Here is a 21,181-nt window from a genome sequence, read left to right on the forward strand (position 1 = left end):
TTTGAAAGTCACGTGTGCCGTCAAATCAGTTGACTGTCTTTTTGACACCGTAAGAAAAAAGCACGTAATGATTGAACAATATTAACCAACAAGTTAACCTTCAGAATCCATACTTACCAAATAAATCCCGAGTATGTATGTACAAATATTAATGTATAACAGTATGTATGAAACCCGGCAACTGTAAGGATTGATTGAGACTAAATCAAATAATATGAAGATCAACTTTATTTTGTATAGGGAAATTTGTCAAGAATAAGCCTTCGTATTGGAATAATCCATTTACTGTGTTATATTAGGCACATATATATAATTTTAATCAGCATTATTTGATTTTCAATACAAATAAAATTACCTTGTCAAAACATTTACACAAATACAAACACAACAGAAAGAAAGCGGGCTAATAAGTTGACGGTTTGTTTGCGGGGGCGCATGTCACATATTTCCACCAAAGCGACAGTTTAAACGCGGGATCACCTCGATTGGTAGCACTGCTTCCTGTCACCGCGGGCGCTCCTAGCGGATGTTGCCGGCAGCGCTGAGATTGGTCAGATTTCCTGCGACCTCCGCGCAAACGACAATATGCGTGACCAATTTGTATTTGACATAGCTATGTGACGCGTTCGTTTTCGTGTGATGTAGTGAGTGTGTTGAACATACCAGATGCCTTTTGGATATAGCATTTTCTCAGGTAATTCTTTAGATTGAAATACCGGCGAATAATTTTGCATTAGCTTTGAGCGTATGATTTGAATATGTTTACAATGTTATGCAAATATAGATATCGAATACGCAATTGTAATATGTTTGTACTGTTAGATTTTGTTGTTGTTGCTGCTAAATTTTGCTTTACATGTCAATAGAGAAGTACAGAAGTCTATTACGGTTATCAATACTTAAATAACATACAAAATAAAACATCGTGTACAAAACTTTGCAAACAAATTGTACGATATTCAATGTTATGTTTGGTTGTAATAGATTACCGTATAAGATCTCGTGAGTTATTCGCCCCCATTGTATTTAATACCACAAGTAATTTAAATAATAAAACTAAATTAGATAGGTACCGAGTTAATTTTTATCTGTTCTTTGAAATATACTGTTAAAATAGTGATTTATTTTCTTGCATTCTCATTGTATACTTGCAAACCATATCCATCGATGTATATAACCTAACATTAGGTTATATACATCGATGACAATACCATAGAGCAGTAACTGTAAATCAAATCACGTCAAATAAATAATCTCTACTATCCAAATACTAGTAAACATGAATTGTGACTCTAATCTATGATTTTGTCAAGTCAACAATTAAACGTATACATTAGACATATTTATAGCACTTATTAATTAAGCTATCTACGTACGGTATGCACAATAAAGTGGAGTGGTTATCATATCTGTAGAAACTCTTTAGAGGTTCATTGGAACTTCCATGCAAATTTCTGGGCTTTTATAGCTTGTAGTTTTTTAGATATATGGTGATAAGTGAGTCAGTGACTTGAACGATGGAAAATGAGGCTTGTCATTGACCTCATATTGATGAAATGTCGACATTTCTGTTCGTCAATTAAAGCATTGTCTTCCACATTGGACGCACTCTTTCGAACTTTGAGTGTGTACGTAGTACAAATACACAAAAAGTATACTTTTTTAAACTACTTTTCACACCTTAGATCAATAAATTGTGCAACTTAAAGAAAATTGTATACATACTCATTCATTTTCCAAATGGTAATTTTGACTACTATACCATAACATAGTTTGAACGACAACACTTACTTTAAACGCGTTCATATCTATTATTTAATAAATTTTAGTTAAGCCTATACGTTTATTTTTTATTAGATTTCTATAAAGAACTAGCTGAACCCGGCAGACGTTGTCTTGCCTTTGACTATTTATAATCCCGCGGGCTTTGCCCCGTTTAACTTCTTAATTTTCAAGATGATCTCGTTCGCATGGCTCAATCACGTCCTGGTTGAAGTTCGTTCGCTACGCTCACTCACCTTTGGGTTGGAGCTCGTTCGCTACGCTCACTCACCTTTAGGTTGGAGCTCGTTCGCTGCGCTCACTTGCCTTCAGGTTAGCTCGTTCGCTACGCTAACTCGCCTCCAGGTTGAAGTTCGTTCGCTACGCTCACTCACCTTTTGGTTGCAAATTAGCTGTTGTCATAAATGTAAAAGAAATAATAGTGCTGCACCCTGTTGGTAATCCTTGTAACTTTAATGCTATTGAACATCATAGAACAGAACCAACTTGTTTAATTGAAACAGCTGTTAAGATTCATTAATTCCATTTCTCATAAGGTTAACATGGGAAACTCCAGAGCCACTGGGGCGGAGCCGATTGGACGGATCACGAAATTGATGGTGTATAAACCTATTCCATGACATTCTACACGTATGTACCAAGTTTCGTGGCAATCGGTTCAGCGGTGTCTGAGTTTATCACTCCACTACAAGTTTATCACTGTGAGTTTATCACTGCCAAACAAACAAACAAATATATATACAAACATCCTCTTTTATACTTATAGATATGCGTATGCAGTATTTATGTATTCATAAACAATGGCATTTGAAAAATACTGTAAGACAAAAACATAACATTTTGTTCTGGCTATTTCAATTTGAAATATACAAGGTACTTTGTTACAACAACTTGGAACTTGTATTCAATGTAGGTGTGAATTAAAACTTCCGGAGAAGCCAGAATACAGGGGTGAGCGTAGTAGACGATACTTAATAACAGCTGACAGAAACAGATGTTTTCCGTCATAGACAGCTGATTCCGTGGGAACACATGGCTACAGGTTTGTTTGTGTTTTACTAAACTGACCTTAGTTGTTTTTGAGAAGGGAGATAAACGCTATGCTACAGTATGTTCTCAAGAAGTTTGAAAAATTGCCACATCTAATTACGTGCAACATATTGAGGTGTATTTGTTAAAAAATCTTTTTACTCTTTTATTTCAATCGAGTCATTAAATTTAGTAATAATGAGGCCAGTAACCGTTTCAATCAAACATAAAGCTTGAAGGATATTGTGTTACCCTACAACTTTACTTCAGACAATTTATAATATTAATTACAATTTAGTTTCAAAACGAGGTTTTAATCAGTTTAAAACTAATTTCTAACCCACTACAAATGTTAAAACGTGTTGGAAACATGTTATATCTTTAATAACGTGTTGACTGTTTCTTATATTTCAGAAATGTCATGATAACACTGATACAGTATTAACATAATGATATTAAACTAAATAATCTTTGCGTTTAGCTTTACGCATATATAACCGTAACAGAGTAACAGTAGACGCAGTTCTCGCCTGAATCTATATTTCCCTCGTGATAGATAACATAGACATAAGATAAGGTAGGTTCCAAAACCATGATGGGCCATTGCTTTGGTAATTGGCGTGATTTGAACCCAGAGCCTCTAAGACTGAATTACCGTGCTGAAACCAATATACCGCCCATTTCATTTCCAAAGACGCATGGCGCCTCTATTCTAAGTGCGCACTAATTATTTACAAAGAAAGGTTAGCACAAAAACTTGCCAATTACAAGCAAACATAATTGCGACTAATAGAGCAAAAGTCATTGTTTAAGTAAGTTTAAACAACTCCATGAAAATCCCAAAAACTAATTATAGCTTTTACCGACATCCTAATTGATCAGTCGAGGGCCTTAATTTTTCATCTCAGGTAACTCTAAATCCCATTTCACCGCAAAACCTCTTTACAGCCGGACGCTGGACCGTGAAGGATGACGTCTGCGCATGCTCCAAGATTGAGGGTTAGGATAATTAAATGGCTGCTGCGTGCGGAGTGTTCAGTTCATAACAACTGTTTACCTAATATCTAAGGCAGACTGATTACATGTTAGGGTCTGCCACGCAAGGTCAAGCAGTCGAGAATATTACTGGAGAACTAGGGAAAATGATTTGGTAGCTCTTGGACATATGATCTGGGGAATGACCCGGTGGAGACGTTACGTAAAGTAGAGCTTGGAGTGATTTCGAAAGGGCTTTGATATTTTATATGGATATCGTTGGACATGAATTCGACTACTTTTGCCTACCCTCACTAATAGTTGGGTACGTATGACAGTTTTGAAGCAAGTAACGTCAAATAAATTGGGTAATCCGTCAAAAACCTCGGTAACTAGTTTTAAAATTTAGTTATGAGTCACCACTTAAGTTTATAATCATTTGTGCACGCCACCGTGTCAACCTAGCTGAAAAAATTGTAGAAAACATGCTTACTTAGTAGCGATTACAGCATTTTCGGTTTCTTCCTTAACATTTCATATGGTCTCCAAGTAGTGGAGAACTGCCGGTTTTACCCCACTTTAGACACGTTTTTCCCATGTTATTCTTATGGGGATTATTTTTGGCCACCAAATCTAAAATCCTGATCTTTGCCTGCAAATCCTTATATAATTGTCAAACCTTATTTTTTACTTATTCTCTATATATATATTCGGTATTAAGCTAAAAAAAAGCTAATTATTTCATTTATTGACTCATACATGTGTATATGTATAGTAGTGTAAAAATGCTATTCACTGGATGTGCAGCAGGTGCAACCCCCAATTGTACCATAGCACCCCATCATGTGTACAGTTTATTGTGTATCTGTTTTGGTTTAAATATATATATTTCTATGTAATAACACTATTCAATGAACCAGGAGCATGTGCACCCCTCCAACTGTCCCATAGTATAGTAGTGTAAAAACGCTATTCACTGCAGGAGCAGGTGCAACCCCCAATTGTACCATAGCACCCCACCATGTGTACACAATATTTTACTCGATTGTTTTGGATTTAATGCACAATTGCTAGTACATCTACCATTCCCCTTTCCAGTTGATATATTATATTTCTATTTCAAAATCATGTATGTGCGAACTCGGCTCATGGCGTGGGTGTGCTCCCTTGGACATCCTTAGTGGAAATCCATGAGTTCTGGCTACTTGGGAACCCAAGCCATTTGACATACAATAAATCACCCTTTCTCCTAATTACCTTTTCTACTAAATACATGTCTTTATACTTGGTCTTTAACAACTCCTCTGTATAGAATCCTCCCCTGATTATATTACCATTTTCATCTTTCAAGATATAAGTCACAGGCTTTGTATTCTTAACTTCTGCTATTGTAAATAGTTCCCCTGTCCAATTTTGAGTATAATCTTTACTAAAAACATGTTTATACTTGGAAATCCTCACACTATCACCTACCTTATATCTTGGCTTTTTAACTTGCACTACTTTAGAAGTCCTTTCATGCAACCTCTCATGCACATATTTACTATTTTTAATATTCACTTGGTTAGGCTTTATACCTATAGATCTATATTATCACCTTATTATTATATTTTCGAATTAACTTTGGAAGTAAATCCAACCATTTATAACTTCCCTGAGCACTAAATTCCCTATATAACCAATTCTTTAAAGTTCTCTGAAACCTCTCCACAATTGCAGCCTTAGTTGTAGAAAAAGTGTGATAGTGATTAATATTTAATTGTTTCATTAGTTTGCTAAAATATTGATTAAAAAATTCTTTTCCATTGTCAGATTGAATGTTTTTAACCCCCTTTGGTAGAATGGTTTTAATGGCTTCTGTAACCACCAACCCTGTCTTATTCTTTAGTGGAGCAGCATAAGCTTTTTTAGAAAATGTATCTATTAAAGTTAAAATATATTTATTGCCAGAATTCTCTCTAGCATAGTTTTGCATATCAATTAAATCTATTTGTATGGTTTCGTTTATACCCAATACTTTAAAAGACCTTCTAATGAAATTCTTTCTTGCAGGCTTATGAAGTTCGTATGCAATTTCATTCATTTTTTATAACATCATCCTTTCCTGTAACTCTAAATACATCACCATTAGCCCCAATTAATAGATTATCTTCCATTCTTTTAAATACATAGTTTTCTGGTATATATGGTCTATTATCTATATACTTAAATCCACTCAAAGATGTGGGGTCAGCAACTAATAAATCAGGATTATATTCCATCAAATTAAAATTTTTTTCTCCACACACAAATTTCGATCCATCATAACGCATAGCTTGTGACATTAGACAAATGTCATCCGAATGTTCCCCCTCTGGTAGATTTCTTATAAATAGTTTTCTGGCATCAAAACAATATAGTTTTTTATTATAAGTTATAGTCTGTTCTTTTGTAACACAGTCAGTGTCATCAATGGCTGGTTTAACACGTACTAACCTTTTATTATTAAAATTCCAATAGCCTACTTCCATTTTTGGAACTTGTGAAACATTCACAGCATCTTTACTATCTGTACCGTCTATCAAATTGCTAAGTTTCTGTTTCTTAGCATTCCAAACACCATTCTCTGATTCTAAAAATTCATAATTATTACCATCTTGTACAAATTTACCATCTTCTTTTCGTATTAAAGTCTGTTGTAAAGTGGGCACATCATTTAAACTTTCACCCTTTTCTACATTAGTAATTTTCCGTTTCTTAGCATTCCAAACACCATTCTCTGATTCTAAAAATTCATAATTTTTATTGTCTTGTACAAATGTACCACCATCTGTTCGTATTAAAGTCTGTTGTAAAGTGGGCACATCATCTAAACTTTCACCCTTTTCCACATTAGTAATTTTCTGTTTTTTAGCATTCCACTTTTTATTCTTAGATTCTAAAAACTCATATTTAGTTTTACCTTGTAAAAAGATATCACCTTTTCTAGTTAATGTCTGTCCCAAAGTTGATACATCATCTACAAACTCCCCATCTTTAACATTACCAATTTTACGGTTTAAACAATTCCAACTATCATCTTGTAAATTTAAAGTAGGTTCACTACTCATGGTTGCCGCCCTGGGTTCTGCAGGCTTATTATATGGATTATGTAAACGATAAAATTTATCTATAAACATATTTTTATTTAATAAATAATTCCACTTTCTCTCAATTCCTCAATAATGGAATCTATTTCATTATCCACTCCTGAGTTACCAGCTTGGCGACTTAGCCAAAGAAGTCTTAACCTATCTACAAGCTCATTAGGATCATCCCAATAAATATAGTCTATTTTATTACCAGTCACTTGTCTCAAACCTTCACCAACAGATTTAAATAGAGGTTTAATTATATTAAGATATTTAGTATGTCTATTACTTGAAATTGGTGCACCATCTTTGTAACTCTTTAAATGCCCATTTGTAGCTTCCAAAATCTCTTTATAATTTTGCAAATCAGCCTGAGTATAGTTCTCAGGTTCTTTTAACGTTAACAATTCCCATAAACCTTTTGTCCCCTTGTAGGTTTTATTTGCAACTGTAACATCATCATTGCCAATATCAACTTCCTTATTTCCAATAAAAAATTTATTTGCTTCTCGTCTAATACCATATGTAGTGTCTGTCATACTACTTTTACTGAGGTAATTTCCTAAATAGTCTGATGCTAAAAGACCAAAATCTAATTTCTGTGGGGTGGATGGTTGTAATGGTTGTAATGGTTGTAATCTTGGTATCATTGATATTCTAGATGGAGTCATTGGGAGTATCTCCATTCGAGGCCTCTCTGATGTGATTTTCTTTAATTCTTGTAATGGCTCTAGTAAAGGTTGGAATGTTTGGAACCTCTCTTCAGCCTCTAGAAACTTGCCACGTTTTAAAGCTCTATATTTCTCTCGTATTTGATTTGCAGAGTCAACCAATTCTTGTTGAATGTTTTTCATCTTTTATTTACATTTTATTTATCTCATTTGACAAAGGATTGTACTCAAACACTTTATCATGTATTATCAAACAATATGCAGATGTATTTGCTGGCACATTTTCTGCAGTTTCAATCTCTAATTTAATATCAACAATTCCTTCCTTCACTGTTTCGTTCTGTCTAGAACAGTCTATTACAATTAGTGGATATTTCTTCATAAACTCAGCCCTACTAATCATAGGATCTGGGATAGTATTGTAGTAAGTCTCTCTAAACCTCATAAACATCTCATAAGCTTTAGAGACATCTCCATTTTCAAAGTCGAGATTTAAATCACTATAAGGATAATATTCAGAGTTTAGAAATACTTTGAGATTTTTTAATTTACAGTGATCAAATTCATCAGTTCTTTTTCGTGCACTATTATCCCTAGCTGTTTGGAAACCAAATATAATATACCTAGGCTTCTCCAAACTTGAAGACGTCTTTACTGACCATGTATGTCTTGTAGTATTGGGATATGATGGAAGTTCATGCAGCTCTAAACTTCTAAATGCAATTTGCAAATTTTTATTTTGCAATAACATCTTTTGTAATTGTAACCTCTCTCCATCTGATGGTATCACGTGTGGCATTACCCATTGAATTGAGTTAAGTGTAATTTTAGGAATCGTATCAGCAGTGCCACTGGCTGGAGCACTAGTGGTTGTTAATATACAATTCAAATCATTTTTGGATCTTTTCAACACCAATTCTTGTTTGACATTTACTAATACCTTATTAAAATCCTCAAATACACCCATTAACAGCTCTAATGGCAAACAAGTACTAAACTTGCCACCTTTATGGAACTCTTTTAAATTCGTGTCAGAATCAAATGCTACATTTGACAATTTAGTAGTTTTATTGTAAGAGCTCAATATTTTCATAAGACTAGAAATTCCTGGGTTTCTTACAATGTCTATTTCTTTACCTGCAACTTCGTATCTAATTTCATCAAATAAGAACGCAAATGCATTATTTATAAAATGACCTTTATCATGATTTTCAATTTCTCCCTTAATATACAGATAACTCCTACATGGTAGAGTTAGCGAATCTTGATTATTAATACATATTCGAATTTCATCAGAATTATTTATTGCCAAAGTATTGTGGGGAACATATGAGTGATTTGTAATTTTAACCACACTATCGTCGAATTGGGATTTCCCTGTAACGTCTAGAAAATCTTCCATTTTTATTAATAGAAAATTTAAATAGGACCCGTTTGCAATATTACATTTTACTCTAATCACATTTACATTATTAATGTTTATTTTATTTGTAGATTCAAACTGAACACCAGGAGTAGAAACACCTTTAAATCCCAATAAAACAGACCCTAAACATGGTTTTGTAAAATCAAACACGTGGCTAGAAAGTAGTGTAGCTTTCATAGTTTTATTATTAGCTGTAAGGAAAAAGTCTGGGACTTGCTTTTGAATTTCCTTTGCAAGCTCAACCACCTCATATGTTCCTTCAGAAATTTCTATTGTAACTGGAGCATTGTGGTCATAATAGAAAACATCATCACCTTCACTAATGGTTAATTTTTTTCCTTTAAGTTGATTTAATTTTGGAATAAGCCCTTTGAATAAAAGTTTGGATTTAGTATTAATTAATGCTTCTCCATTTTTATCTATTATAACTTTAAGTTTTCCATTTAATAACCGGTTTAAATCATCAACTGAGATCTCTCCTTTTGGTAATGTCATTTTCTCTACTTTGTAATATGTTAAAGTATTTAGTGGTTTTTTAACATTAAATATTGAATTATAACTTTGAAAATCTACCAATCCAATTACATAATCATCATTTAATTCAATGGGAGGAAAGAATACTGACTTTAGCTCTGGCTCTGTACCCGAAAATGTTATAGTAAATGAATCCATTTTTATAAAGAAATATTTTTTATGAATGATAAACATAAAATTCCACAAATAGAACTATTTAAATCTTGTATTTGATCGGTTGTATAGTAGATTTTATATCCCTCAAAATATTTAATTACTTCTTTTGGAGGTTGGATTCCAAATGGGTCAAAATAAATTACAATATCTTTATTTTTACGATAAGCTGTCCAATGTGTGCCAGATGAACTATCTAAATTAACTATTCCGCACTCTTTTACTCTTGGTGTTAGATTTTTTAGCTCGTTTTTTAGGTACACCCCTCTGAAGTGAGGCACGTCTTTTGCGGCCTCTAACCGCTGGTAGTTGTCCATCTTTTTTATTAAATTTTAATCCCATTCCCATCTTTGCTTTTGCCTTCATCAAATTTGTCACGGCATAAGCAGCAGCTCTTTCAGCAAGACTTGCATCATTCGCCGTTACTCTAGTCCAAGCTAAGTCTGCTAATCTCATGTCTGCTTTGTTCCGAGCAACGGTATCGGGATTATTCATGTAGAATATGTCATGCTCTTTACAATAAGAGTCTAGTTTATTTTTTGGAGGTACATTTTTAGCTATATTCTCACGTATATTCGTTCCAGGTCCACAGTACCGATATGATGGTATGTGAAGTGGGAATGGAAGGTTATTTATAAGAGTATTCAATAACCCTTGACCCCTGTAAGGCTTTAGGAATAAACCTTTGCCCTTTTTACATGTTTTCTTATTAACATTTTTTACCATTTTTATTATATAAAAAATGTCTTTTAATCAACAAAAACAAAAATTTAAAATATCACATACTAAGGAGTATATACCAAAGAAGTTGGGTCTATTTCCTACCAATATTCGATGTGTTATTTGCGGTCCAAGTGGAAGTGGGAAGACGGTTGTAATTTATAACTTAATTGTAAGAAAGGAAGGATTAAAATTTACAAACTTATATTTAATATCTAAATCTTTGGAACAAGAAAAATATAAAAAAATAATTGAAATATTTAGTTTGTGTGATGAAGTGAAATTACACACGTTTACTGACTGTGAAATCACACCAAATGATGTAAAATCACAGTCAGTTGTTGTATTTGATGACATAAATAGTCCAAATATTACACAATTTTTCTCAATGGGTCGACATAAAAATATTAACTGTTTTTACTTGTGTCAATCTTACAGCAAAGTACACAAACATTTACGTGATAATGTAAATTTCCTAATATTATTCAAACAAGATGATTTAAATTTAAAACATGTATATCACAATCATGTTGGTAATGACTTTTCATTTGACCAATTTAAAAATCTCTGTCATCAATGTTGGGATAAAACTAAATACGGCTTTCTTGTAATAGACAAAGAAAGGCCAAAGAATAATGGCAAATATAGATTTATGTTTGACCAATTCTATCAAGAGGATGGTAAGGGTAAATAAATAAAAGACTGGAGTTTTTTAACATTTGTATTTATTATATATCTACACATTTTGAACATCAATTTTATAATGACCAAATGCAAGAGTGTTGATGCCATCTTCTAGAATAAACCTCTTGTCGTCGTCAAACGATAGTACTTTCTTGTGCATGGTTAAGGTTTGAAGATGATGGTTTGTAGATTTAATTCTCATCACATTCTCATAGTAATCTTGCCCAGTTGCAAGACAGTTCAAATAATGTTGATGTCTTAGGAGATGTTTAACTGTGGCACCATCAGCTCCTTTAGCTTTCTTCACCTCTAAAGCTTGCTTGTCTTCTTCATATAACCATTTTAGAGGAATGTAAGAATATAACTTTGGTCTTAAACCACAATATTCATACATAATATGACCATCTAATTCGTCTTTAAACTTGCCTGTGACTTTTTTATTTTTATCAGAGTATAAGAAATGGTCTTTACTATATCCAGACGTATCAAAATAGTGCAAGTCACATTCTATTTCCTTGTAAAAGTCTTCTGTAACTATAGAATACATTAAAGAATCTGTATCTGTCATAAGAAATCTTTTGTTCTTAAATTTTGACATATAATTATAGTGAAAATCATACATTATTACTTTACTAATATCTAAAATGGTCATTCCCAAATATATTGGTTTATTAAACTTTACAACTAATTTATTTAAATGTATAGCATGTAAATTGTTATCAATCTTTTTGCTACAATCAAACCTTGGATTAGTGACATATTTTGTTAATAGTGACTCATCCTTGAGATAAATGTCACGAAACTTGCGTTGATTCATAATTGTTCGACCAAAGAGACTATTATTTAACAATTTGTAAAAGTCTTTTTCGAAATCAGTTTTAGCACTTTTTCGTTTTTCAATATTAAAATTAATATAGGGTGCAAGCCATTTAGATTGTCTAAATTTTAAAATTCTGTGGTATTTTGTAACAATCAAACCCAATTCCTCATATTTTTGTAATGCTTTATAATGTAAAATATATTTAGTTTTGTCATTTAAATTTGGTATTAATTTGCCATTCATTTTCTCTGGTGCTAATGGATAGTCATTATGTAAATCATGTAAGCTTTTATCATATTTTAAATCAACTTCTAAAATGTATCCAAACTCATCATTTTGATTATATTTGTAGTCCATCTCATTAGTCCAACGGAATTCATCCACAGGCAGTGGCTCGCACATAGCTGTGGAGTATAGCGAGTTACAATCTAAATATATTAAATACACACTCTCTTGATTGGGATCATAGTGTTCACCCATATATCTATTATTTGCTTTAGCGTAACGTGTAGAAATCATACTGACTCCTCCTCGAATCGCACTTTCTATGAACAAATGCATGTCAATATCTTTGAATAATTGTAATTTTATTCCTGTCATTCTAAGACAGGCCTCCCATGTAAGTCCAGGAAGTGAATACATATGTACAGGGTCAAGTTTGTAATCTTTTAAACACAGGTCTCTAAATGTCTCAAACACATCAGCCAGTAGCAATACATCTGTTTTAAGATATAAATCATGATATTCTTGTAAATTATTTATATTAAAATGGGTCCATACATTTTTAGCATGTTCATATTCATTGGGAGAGATATGTTCTTTAGTTATAGAACTGTAAAATGTTTCAATTGGGGGTAGAGACTCTGCGAACTTATCTGGTCCCGTCATATATTCATAGGGATATACACCTTTACGTTGTAGTAGTGGATTTTGTATGAATCTAAATGTGTTCAAATTGGAAGCCAATTTATATAATGGAAGGGACAGAAAGTTGTATGAATCTAAAAATACTAAATCATCAACAGAGAATGATATATATTTTTCCATATCTTTAGCTATGCAATTTAATTTACGATCATTAAACTTTCCCAAGTGTTGCATTATTAAATGTCCATTATAATTTTTCAAGTTATGGAAGAATACTGGTATTTTCTTTGTTACTTTATATTTTAAATTACAATCATTGTGGGCAGCTCCACGGTATTGGCCAGAGGAATGGCAATGATCTCTCACCCTATCAAAATATAGGGGCTTTTCACAAATGTGACAGTGTGTTGAGTTTTGGAAAGATGCCTCTTGCTCTGGAGTCATTACAAGGGGAATATATATTGCAATTTGACTTTTAATATAATCATAAGTCTCAAATAATCTTTTGAAAAACACATCCATAACATTTGCACCACTATATAACTCTTCAGAAATAATTGTAGAATCATTTACTACAACGAATGCAAATCCAGATGGAGTATGGTTGTTAGAGTTTATAAAGCATTCAAAATCTGCATAAATTACATATGGGGCTTTAAGTTGATATTTATAATTTTTAAATTGTAATGTATCTTGTTTAGACATTTCCACTCGTTGAGCATCAAAGTTTTTACAATATGTTGTGTGACGTTCTAATATATCATTAGTGTAAAAATGTTGCAAACACAACTTGCAAAAATGCTGCTTATGGACATGTTTTGTAGAGTGGAACATTAACCTATCAAAATCACGAATTAAACAATAATGTGATTTACGACCATTGTTGTAATAATAATAAATCTACATGAGTATTACTATTTAGTTTAGTCGTTCTTAATGGATATATACATTTCTGGTCTTCAACTCCAAATACATTAACACTTATATTATTCTGTGTTTCAAATTGATCTATATCAGATATTTTCACAGGATACTTTATGTTTGTCATATTCAACTGATTTTCATAGGGTGTATAGTTTGAGACCCTTTCAGCATGTTCATTAAAGTTCCTTGGGTATAAAGCTGCTAAAATCGACCAAAGAAAACATTTATTGTCTGAATTTTTTATATTTAGAACTGCATGTTTTGATTGAATACTTTTTGGCGTGGGAATATATGACTTTGGAGTTAGGGACTTATACTTGTAAACATGCAACTGCCAATATTAGTATGGTCATATATCCATCCACTGCCTTGGGCTTGATATTTGTGTATGGAAGCATCAATCTTTAAAAGTGCATTTTCAATTTGAGGCTTTAAATCTCTCTTCTCAATAGTTAAGATAGTAAGGCTTCTAAAATCCGCAATACAATCTTTCTCATTAACTAACTTTCCATTTTGATCCATTGAATATTTTATAAATTTGATTCTCCTAACTAACGTCCATTTTATCGGAAGAGGACAAGACTTCAGAGTATTTTCAAGGTCAGCTCTAATCGATTCACCAACAAATTTAATCATTGTGTATGGACATTTGATACAAGAATTGACATGTCTTCTAAAATGTCCAACAATATTTTTCTTACAAAAACTACAACTCTTGTGACTTTGTAATATATGTGATTTTAGAGCAATGTTACTATCACAGATTAAATTACAAACTTTACATACCTTCATTTGATGAATTACCTTGTAGTGGCGAATCAGGTTACTTTTGGTGGAGAGCGACACGGAGCAGTGTTGACAGGTGGGCCTCATGGTCCAGAATGAAATATCACCCGAATGTCACTTCTATTTATAGACTTTTCGAAAATTTCAAAATTTTGGAAATTTTCTAAATTTTCAGCTAGAAATTTAAAATTTTTAAAAATTACTTCAACAGATCCAAGACTAGATCACTAGAGACAAAAAAAAAAGCAAAGAGCAAGCCCAAGTGAGTGACGTTTTCACAACATCACCACTAGAGGCAAGAAGCAGGAGCATGCCCGCGACCGGGAGCACACCCACGCCATGAGCCGAGTTCGCACATACATGATTTTGAAATAGAAATATAATATATCAACTGGAAAGGGGAATGGTAGATGTACTAGCAATTGTGCATTAAATCCAAAACAATCGAGTAAAATATTGTGTACACATGGTGGGGTGCTATGGTACAATTGGGGGTTGCACCTGCTCCTGCAGTGAATAGCGTTTTTACACTACTATACTATGGGACAGTTGGAGGGGTGCACATGCTCCTGGTTCATTGAATAGTGTTATTACATAGAAATATATATATTTAAACCAAAACAGATACACAATAAACTGTACACATGATGGGGTGCTATGGTACAATTGGGGGTTGCACCTGCTGCACATCCAGTGAATAGCATTTTTACACTACTATACATATACACATGTATGAGTCAATAAATGAAATAATTAGCTTTTTTTTTAGCTTAATACCGAATATATATATAGAGAATAAGTAAAAAATAAGGTTTGACAATTATATAAGGATTTGCAGGCAAAGATCAGGATTTTAGATTTGGTGGCCAAAAATAATCCCCATAAGAATAACATGGGAAAAACGTGTCTAAAGTGGGGTAAAACCGGCAGTTCTCCACTACTTCTCCAGTTTTTATATTTTTTGTATTTCTAAGATATAAATTGATTATTACTAATGATGAAATCAAATATAAACGAAGATATTTCCTTAGAAGAACCATTGTACGTATTTATAATCCAGAGTAGGCCTATTGGTAAAAACAAAAACACAGTAATAGATATCCAGTTATTGAGCGCAGAGAGAGTACCTCTCCGAGTATCGTAGTGAACCCTAGGCTATCCGTCAATATCAAACAATTACAATTTTGCTTCTATTCAAATAAAAATTCTCCCTGTTTTGGAAGGATAATTTAAACATTTCACGATGATGAGTGTGGAAATCGCAGCCTAAAAACGGGACTCATCGGAAAATCCAATGATTTTCATAAGGCAAGTCGAGTGACCCCATAGGTAGCGAGGTAGCTTGGCAATGTCTTTCAGAATATTAAGCATTGAAATGTAAAACTCGGAGTATAAATGTGATAAAATCTTGGAATCTGTCCAAATCAAGAGTATCAGACCAGGTTATAACCATGCAGGCATCCCGATCATGCGATGTAATGCACCATGGACGCGCCATAAACGTCACTTCTTATCAACGACTTTCCCTGGGCTGCTAAGTGGCTCGGAATGGATGTGAAAGTTCAGTTTTAATTAATCACCGCAAACTGTACCGTGGTGTGGAAAGGGAAGAGGCATTTTATGTGACTCCATAATGTGACACCGCACTCACAATTTCTTCGGTTAAAATTCCTCAGAAGCTGTGTTAGAAGAATACAGATTTGCGTCGAGTGGTTTTCAACATTTCTGTGTTTATATCGCAGGATGTCTGATTTTTGCCGATGGGTTTATCCTGAAAATTAATCTGGGCACTTTTAAAGTTGATATTTTGCCATAACCATTCTTATAAACCATTAAGATAACCAAACAAACTTTGTGGACAGCAGTTTTCCATGGTAAACTAATGTCTTTCAAGCCAAACGAACAGTTTTCGGATTGTGGTTACAATATCATAATGTCAATACTGTATCAAATGTCTGTTCGTCATCGTGATAAGTCATCGTTTTGATATTTATAAAAGTCAGTAGCATTTCAATGGTTCGAAACTGGACCCGGTTATCTTTAGTCTAATCGTTGGGTTTTTAATAAAAAAAAGGTCCTGCGTAAAAAGATTTTATCAATGCTCCAAAATGCATATCACAGGTTTACACTCTTCAATTTATGTTTTGATTGATTCAAGTAGAACTTTCTCCTGTGGCTACGTAATGATAACTATAGTTCTTTATCAATTGCATTGCAAAGACATTGTATCGCAGCCAAAACAGGGGGATTGTGAAAAGCGCGATCTTCGTGGGAGTTTTTGGTTCCCACCCCGAACTCAGGATCCGGGCACCGGAAGTACGATGACATCTGAGAAACTTCCTGCTGTAGCTAAGGGAGTGTGTCTCCGTTCACCCCATTCACGGTTCTTTGTACGTAATTTGACACAAAGTGAGAAAAATGATCTAGATTATCTATGCCAACTTTGCGTGAAGTTGTTTAGGATCACACATTTACAATCGTTCACTCTCACAGATCATATAAATAATTTTGCTTGTAACGTATCAACATATTTCTAAATGATGAAAATACCTTTTCTCACCCAAGCTCCAAATAGCACGAGTGACTTGTCACTGCCTTGTTCGGTGGACAGTCTGTTTCAGCCCTCAAAGGCAGTGTTGAAGTATTTATGGGCCAACCCCTTGTAGCTACTCACGACTGTCCCTGTATTTTGTTCCCCGTCTTTTGTACCTTCTACTGTCGACCCGACCCTAGTAAACCTGTCTGACTCTCACTTTGGTTGTAGATTGATGGTCATTTTGTCACTTTTTATAAACGTGAACCGACATTTCTACACTTGTCAACGACTGATGACACCGTGTTTTAGTTTTATTAGTTTATAGATCGACCTGCATTATGTTTTACGTTGAGCAATCTAGAATTCATTCAATTGAATGGTCAGTACAGTAGTTACAAACTTTCCTAACAGTAAAAAATTAACTTCAATTACAATGATCTAAAATTCGAAATATCTCGTCTGATACTGTCCGGCCAGGAAATCACTATTTCTTTTCAATTGATGTCAGACCAACTGATTGATTGATGATGGCATGTCATTTACCTAGCGAGGTTCAGATAAAAGTTACAGATTACAAAATAAAAGAACTCTTCTAGTCTCTAGGTAGGTCCAATCCCTTTTCATCCAGAGTGTGTGCCGAGCGCGGGAGGATGGTATCAGACGCGCGACAGGAAGTGATAGCTTCAGGCCGAGAATCGCGATTTAAGAACCAGCGACTTCCGGCGGCAAAACACTAGCGACGATGGGTCAATCTGGTCCGGTACATCCGGAAGGTGGCCTTGGAGTTGGACTTGGCGGGATATTACTTAGTTTAGCCAAGGGGCTACTATAGCGCCGGTCATGTTCCGGACGCTGGACGTTGTTCGATTTGTATGTCATAGCCTGAGACGCTAGTCCGGAACAAATTCTCATAGTTGGTTAAGGTTAGGCATAGAAGATGGGGTCATTATGGCACATCTATTGGTGTTTGGGGGATTTGAACTCGGGATCTTAAGGGCCGAAATCTACCACTAGACCTAGAGCCTTGAAGAAAAACTTGTAGGAAAGAGGGAGGAAGATTGCTGAGCACATTTTATCAGACTGACTAGTTGATTGTGTATCTAAATTACTACTATACAAATAATGAAAGGTAAAACTTTTACCTGAGTACAAATATGACTCATTCGACTGGCTCAAGATTATAACTGAACATACTTACATGATACAGATTTATTATCCTCAAAGATCTCTAAATATAATATTAAGGTAGGTTTTTGATCGGTTTGTGTAGAGGGACTTTCGTTGTTTTGCTTGTCAATTGATAAACTTAAAAGATTAGAATTTATAAAACAATACTTTTCTAAAAAAATTCTTGTAGTCTTATAGTAAAACGTATAGTATTACTGTATAGCCTAAAAGCATACATTCCATTGTTTTATTTTATTTGGTACAACATTTGAATAATTAACAGAATTTCACCGTCTTACAAAACTGACTCGTGTGAGAAAGTCGTACTCTGTAACCTGTAATGCAAGGACATACAGAACAAAAGGAAGAAAACTTGTCTGTTAATTGAATCAACTGGTGCTCGGGTGTAATTGATACTTGATGGTCGGTGCACACGCTAACCTTACTATGTAGCCTATTGTGTCCATAAAACAGAGTGCCACAATGGTCAAAGGTACCACATTGTAAAGTGCAGTGAGTTCACGATGCTACATTTCGCATGGCCGTGCATTAATTGCGCAAACCCTCAAAGGGTCCCAAAAATGTTCCTTAGTTGCGCCAAGCCCAAGCCATGTACTGGTGAGTTGCAGAAGTATTACCTTGTTTACGTGTCATCCTAACCTATCCTAACCTATCCTAACCTATCCTAACCTAACCTAACCTACTCAATTATACAGTCAAAGAGGGCCGCCACTTGGTGCAGTTAATGCACGTATCGGGTGGCTCCCTTGAGTAGTTGGCGCAATTCAGGAATACCTGACTACCTGACTCAGGTCAGTTGGCGCAATTATTACCCGCTCTATTTTGTCCAAATATGAATGAAGGATGAGCGAGATCCAAATATTATGGAGATGATCTGTGTAGCATTGTTACTGACTAAGATCAGCTGTTTCATTAGATTTCAATGATCAGGAACAGCTGGGTTTAGTAAACATCGACAAGCTGCTGACTTTTCCCAGGCTCGAGCAAGCACTATACTTTGCTACCCAGCCAGTAAACAAACCATTATGATTCCCAGATTTCCAGATCCCGAAACGTTGTGTATTGGTTTTTACATTCGTGATGGAAAATGTCCGCAATAAACCTTTGAACAACAAAACCATTATGGTTTGGTTTATACAGTAGTAGGCCTAAATGCGCGTATTCAAAAGCGGTCTGTTCTATAATCGTAGTTATATAAAATCGCAAGAATGTTGAGCGGTGTCTATTGGTTTGATGGCCATTCGCCTACTGGATCTGATGATGATTGGAGTCACCAAATTAAATCAACCACCACTTACCTACCATCTTTCATAAAAATGTATTTACCGCCGTGTAAAAACAGTATACGTGCAAATGTATGTTTTAAGTATAAATACCCCCGCCGCAGCAAACCTGCCGACTAAGCGAATTTCCATTTGTCTGAATTGATTTTCAGTTAAATATATTTTATTTAATAACATTAGGTTTAACGAGTACCTAGGTTTGCTGCTACAAGAAAACTAATAAAGTGTGTTTTTTAGTAAAATATTGATAGCTTAGTACAAAATAAATAAATTTGCCAAGTTTGATCAAAATATATCCATAAACAAGCAAACTACAGCATTTGACAATATTCTCCATAAGAATAACATGGGAATTTTAAATTTTCAATTTTTTTAATTTTCTCCGTTACTTATAATCGAACAAAAATACTTTTATATACTAAATTATTTGTTTTTTTAAGCTCTTTAAAAAGGTCTTAAGAGAAAGCGGGAAATTTTGTGTTTTGAGGGTCAACAGTGAGAAAAACCAATTTTTACCCCATAAAACCCCCCGTAAAGGCCCGTTCCCATGGTCCGATCGTGCTGGTTCGCGAACTCATTCAATTTTATCTCGCTTTACACCTTTAAACCAAATTTCATCAAAATCGGACAAAAATTACTCAAGTTATCGCGTTCACGGACGTATATATATACAATTGTTTAGATAAAGGGCTACTATTATAAATAAAAAAGAAAGCATACTAACTCAGTACCCTGAAATTATTTTTATTTTTAAAACTCTATACATATACAGGGTGTCCATAAAAAACGTTTCAGGACTTTGGGAAATGAATCCCCATACTAAAAGGAAGAAAAAAGTTCATGGGAAGGTATGTCCGAAAATGCATATTAACCCAGATATCCGCCATTTTGTTTTTTATACAAAAATATTTTTATCTGTGAAGTTTTTTATTCGACGATTATGAAATTTGGTATACATGTTAACATACACAAAACCTATAATAGAAAAAAATAATAAAGTTGTTCCGATTGTAAATTTCAAAATGGCGGCCGTTTTAATTTTTCTAACTTAAATAACTGAAAAACGGCTAATTCTACGAAAAAATGCCAAGAATACTTTTTTTAGCATTTTTAATTCCCTATCAAACGATACCAAGATCAAAAAGATCGGACAAATGATAACTGAAATATAACGTTTTTTGTGTAAAAATAAGGCAAAGTTAGTCGGGGAACCCTTAATTTTTATCTTATTTTTACACAAAAAACGTTATATTTCAGCTATCATTTGTCCGATCTTTTTGATCTTGGTATCGTTTGATAGGGAATTAAAAATGCTAAAAAAAGTATTCTTGAAATTTTTTCGTAGAATTAGCCGTTTTTCAGTTATTTAAGTTAGACAAATTAAAACGGCCGCCATTTTGAAATTTACAATCGGAACAACTTTATTATTTTTTCTATTATAGGTCTTGTGTATGTTAACATGTATACCAAATTTCATAATCGTCGAATAAAAAACTTAACAGATAAAAATATTTTTGTATAAAAAACAAAATGGCGGATATCTGGGTTAATATGCATTTTCGGACATACCTTCCCATAAACTTTTCTCTTCCTTTTAGTATGTGGATTCATCTCCCAAAGTCCTGAAACGTTTTTTATGGACACCCTGTATATATACATATAAAAAGATTTGAACGAATGGTGTTTTTGGCCT

General features: G+C 33.9%; 1 protein-coding gene across 1 annotated transcript in view; it reads left to right on the forward strand.

The window, feature by feature from the left end:
* The first annotated feature begins 607 nt into the window (after positions 1-607).
* The window catches only part of LOC128985179 (NHS-like protein 1), a 77,284-nt gene continuing 56,710 nt past the window's right edge, over positions 608-21,181 (forward strand). The window contains exon 1 of the mRNA XM_054404562.1: positions 608-694. Coding sequence (XP_054260537.1) covers positions 667-694 — 28 coding nt within the window. The 5' untranslated portion in view covers positions 608-666. The remainder of the gene's footprint in view (positions 695-21,181) is intronic.

The sequence above is a fragment of the Macrosteles quadrilineatus genome, unplaced genomic scaffold (genome assembly GCF_028750875.1).
Source record: "Macrosteles quadrilineatus isolate MER2022 unplaced genomic scaffold, UCM_ALF_1.0 Scaffold_2__2_contigs__length_208266976, whole genome shotgun sequence".
In the NCBI taxonomy this organism is placed as follows: Eukaryota; Metazoa; Arthropoda; class Insecta; order Hemiptera; family Cicadellidae; genus Macrosteles; species Macrosteles quadrilineatus.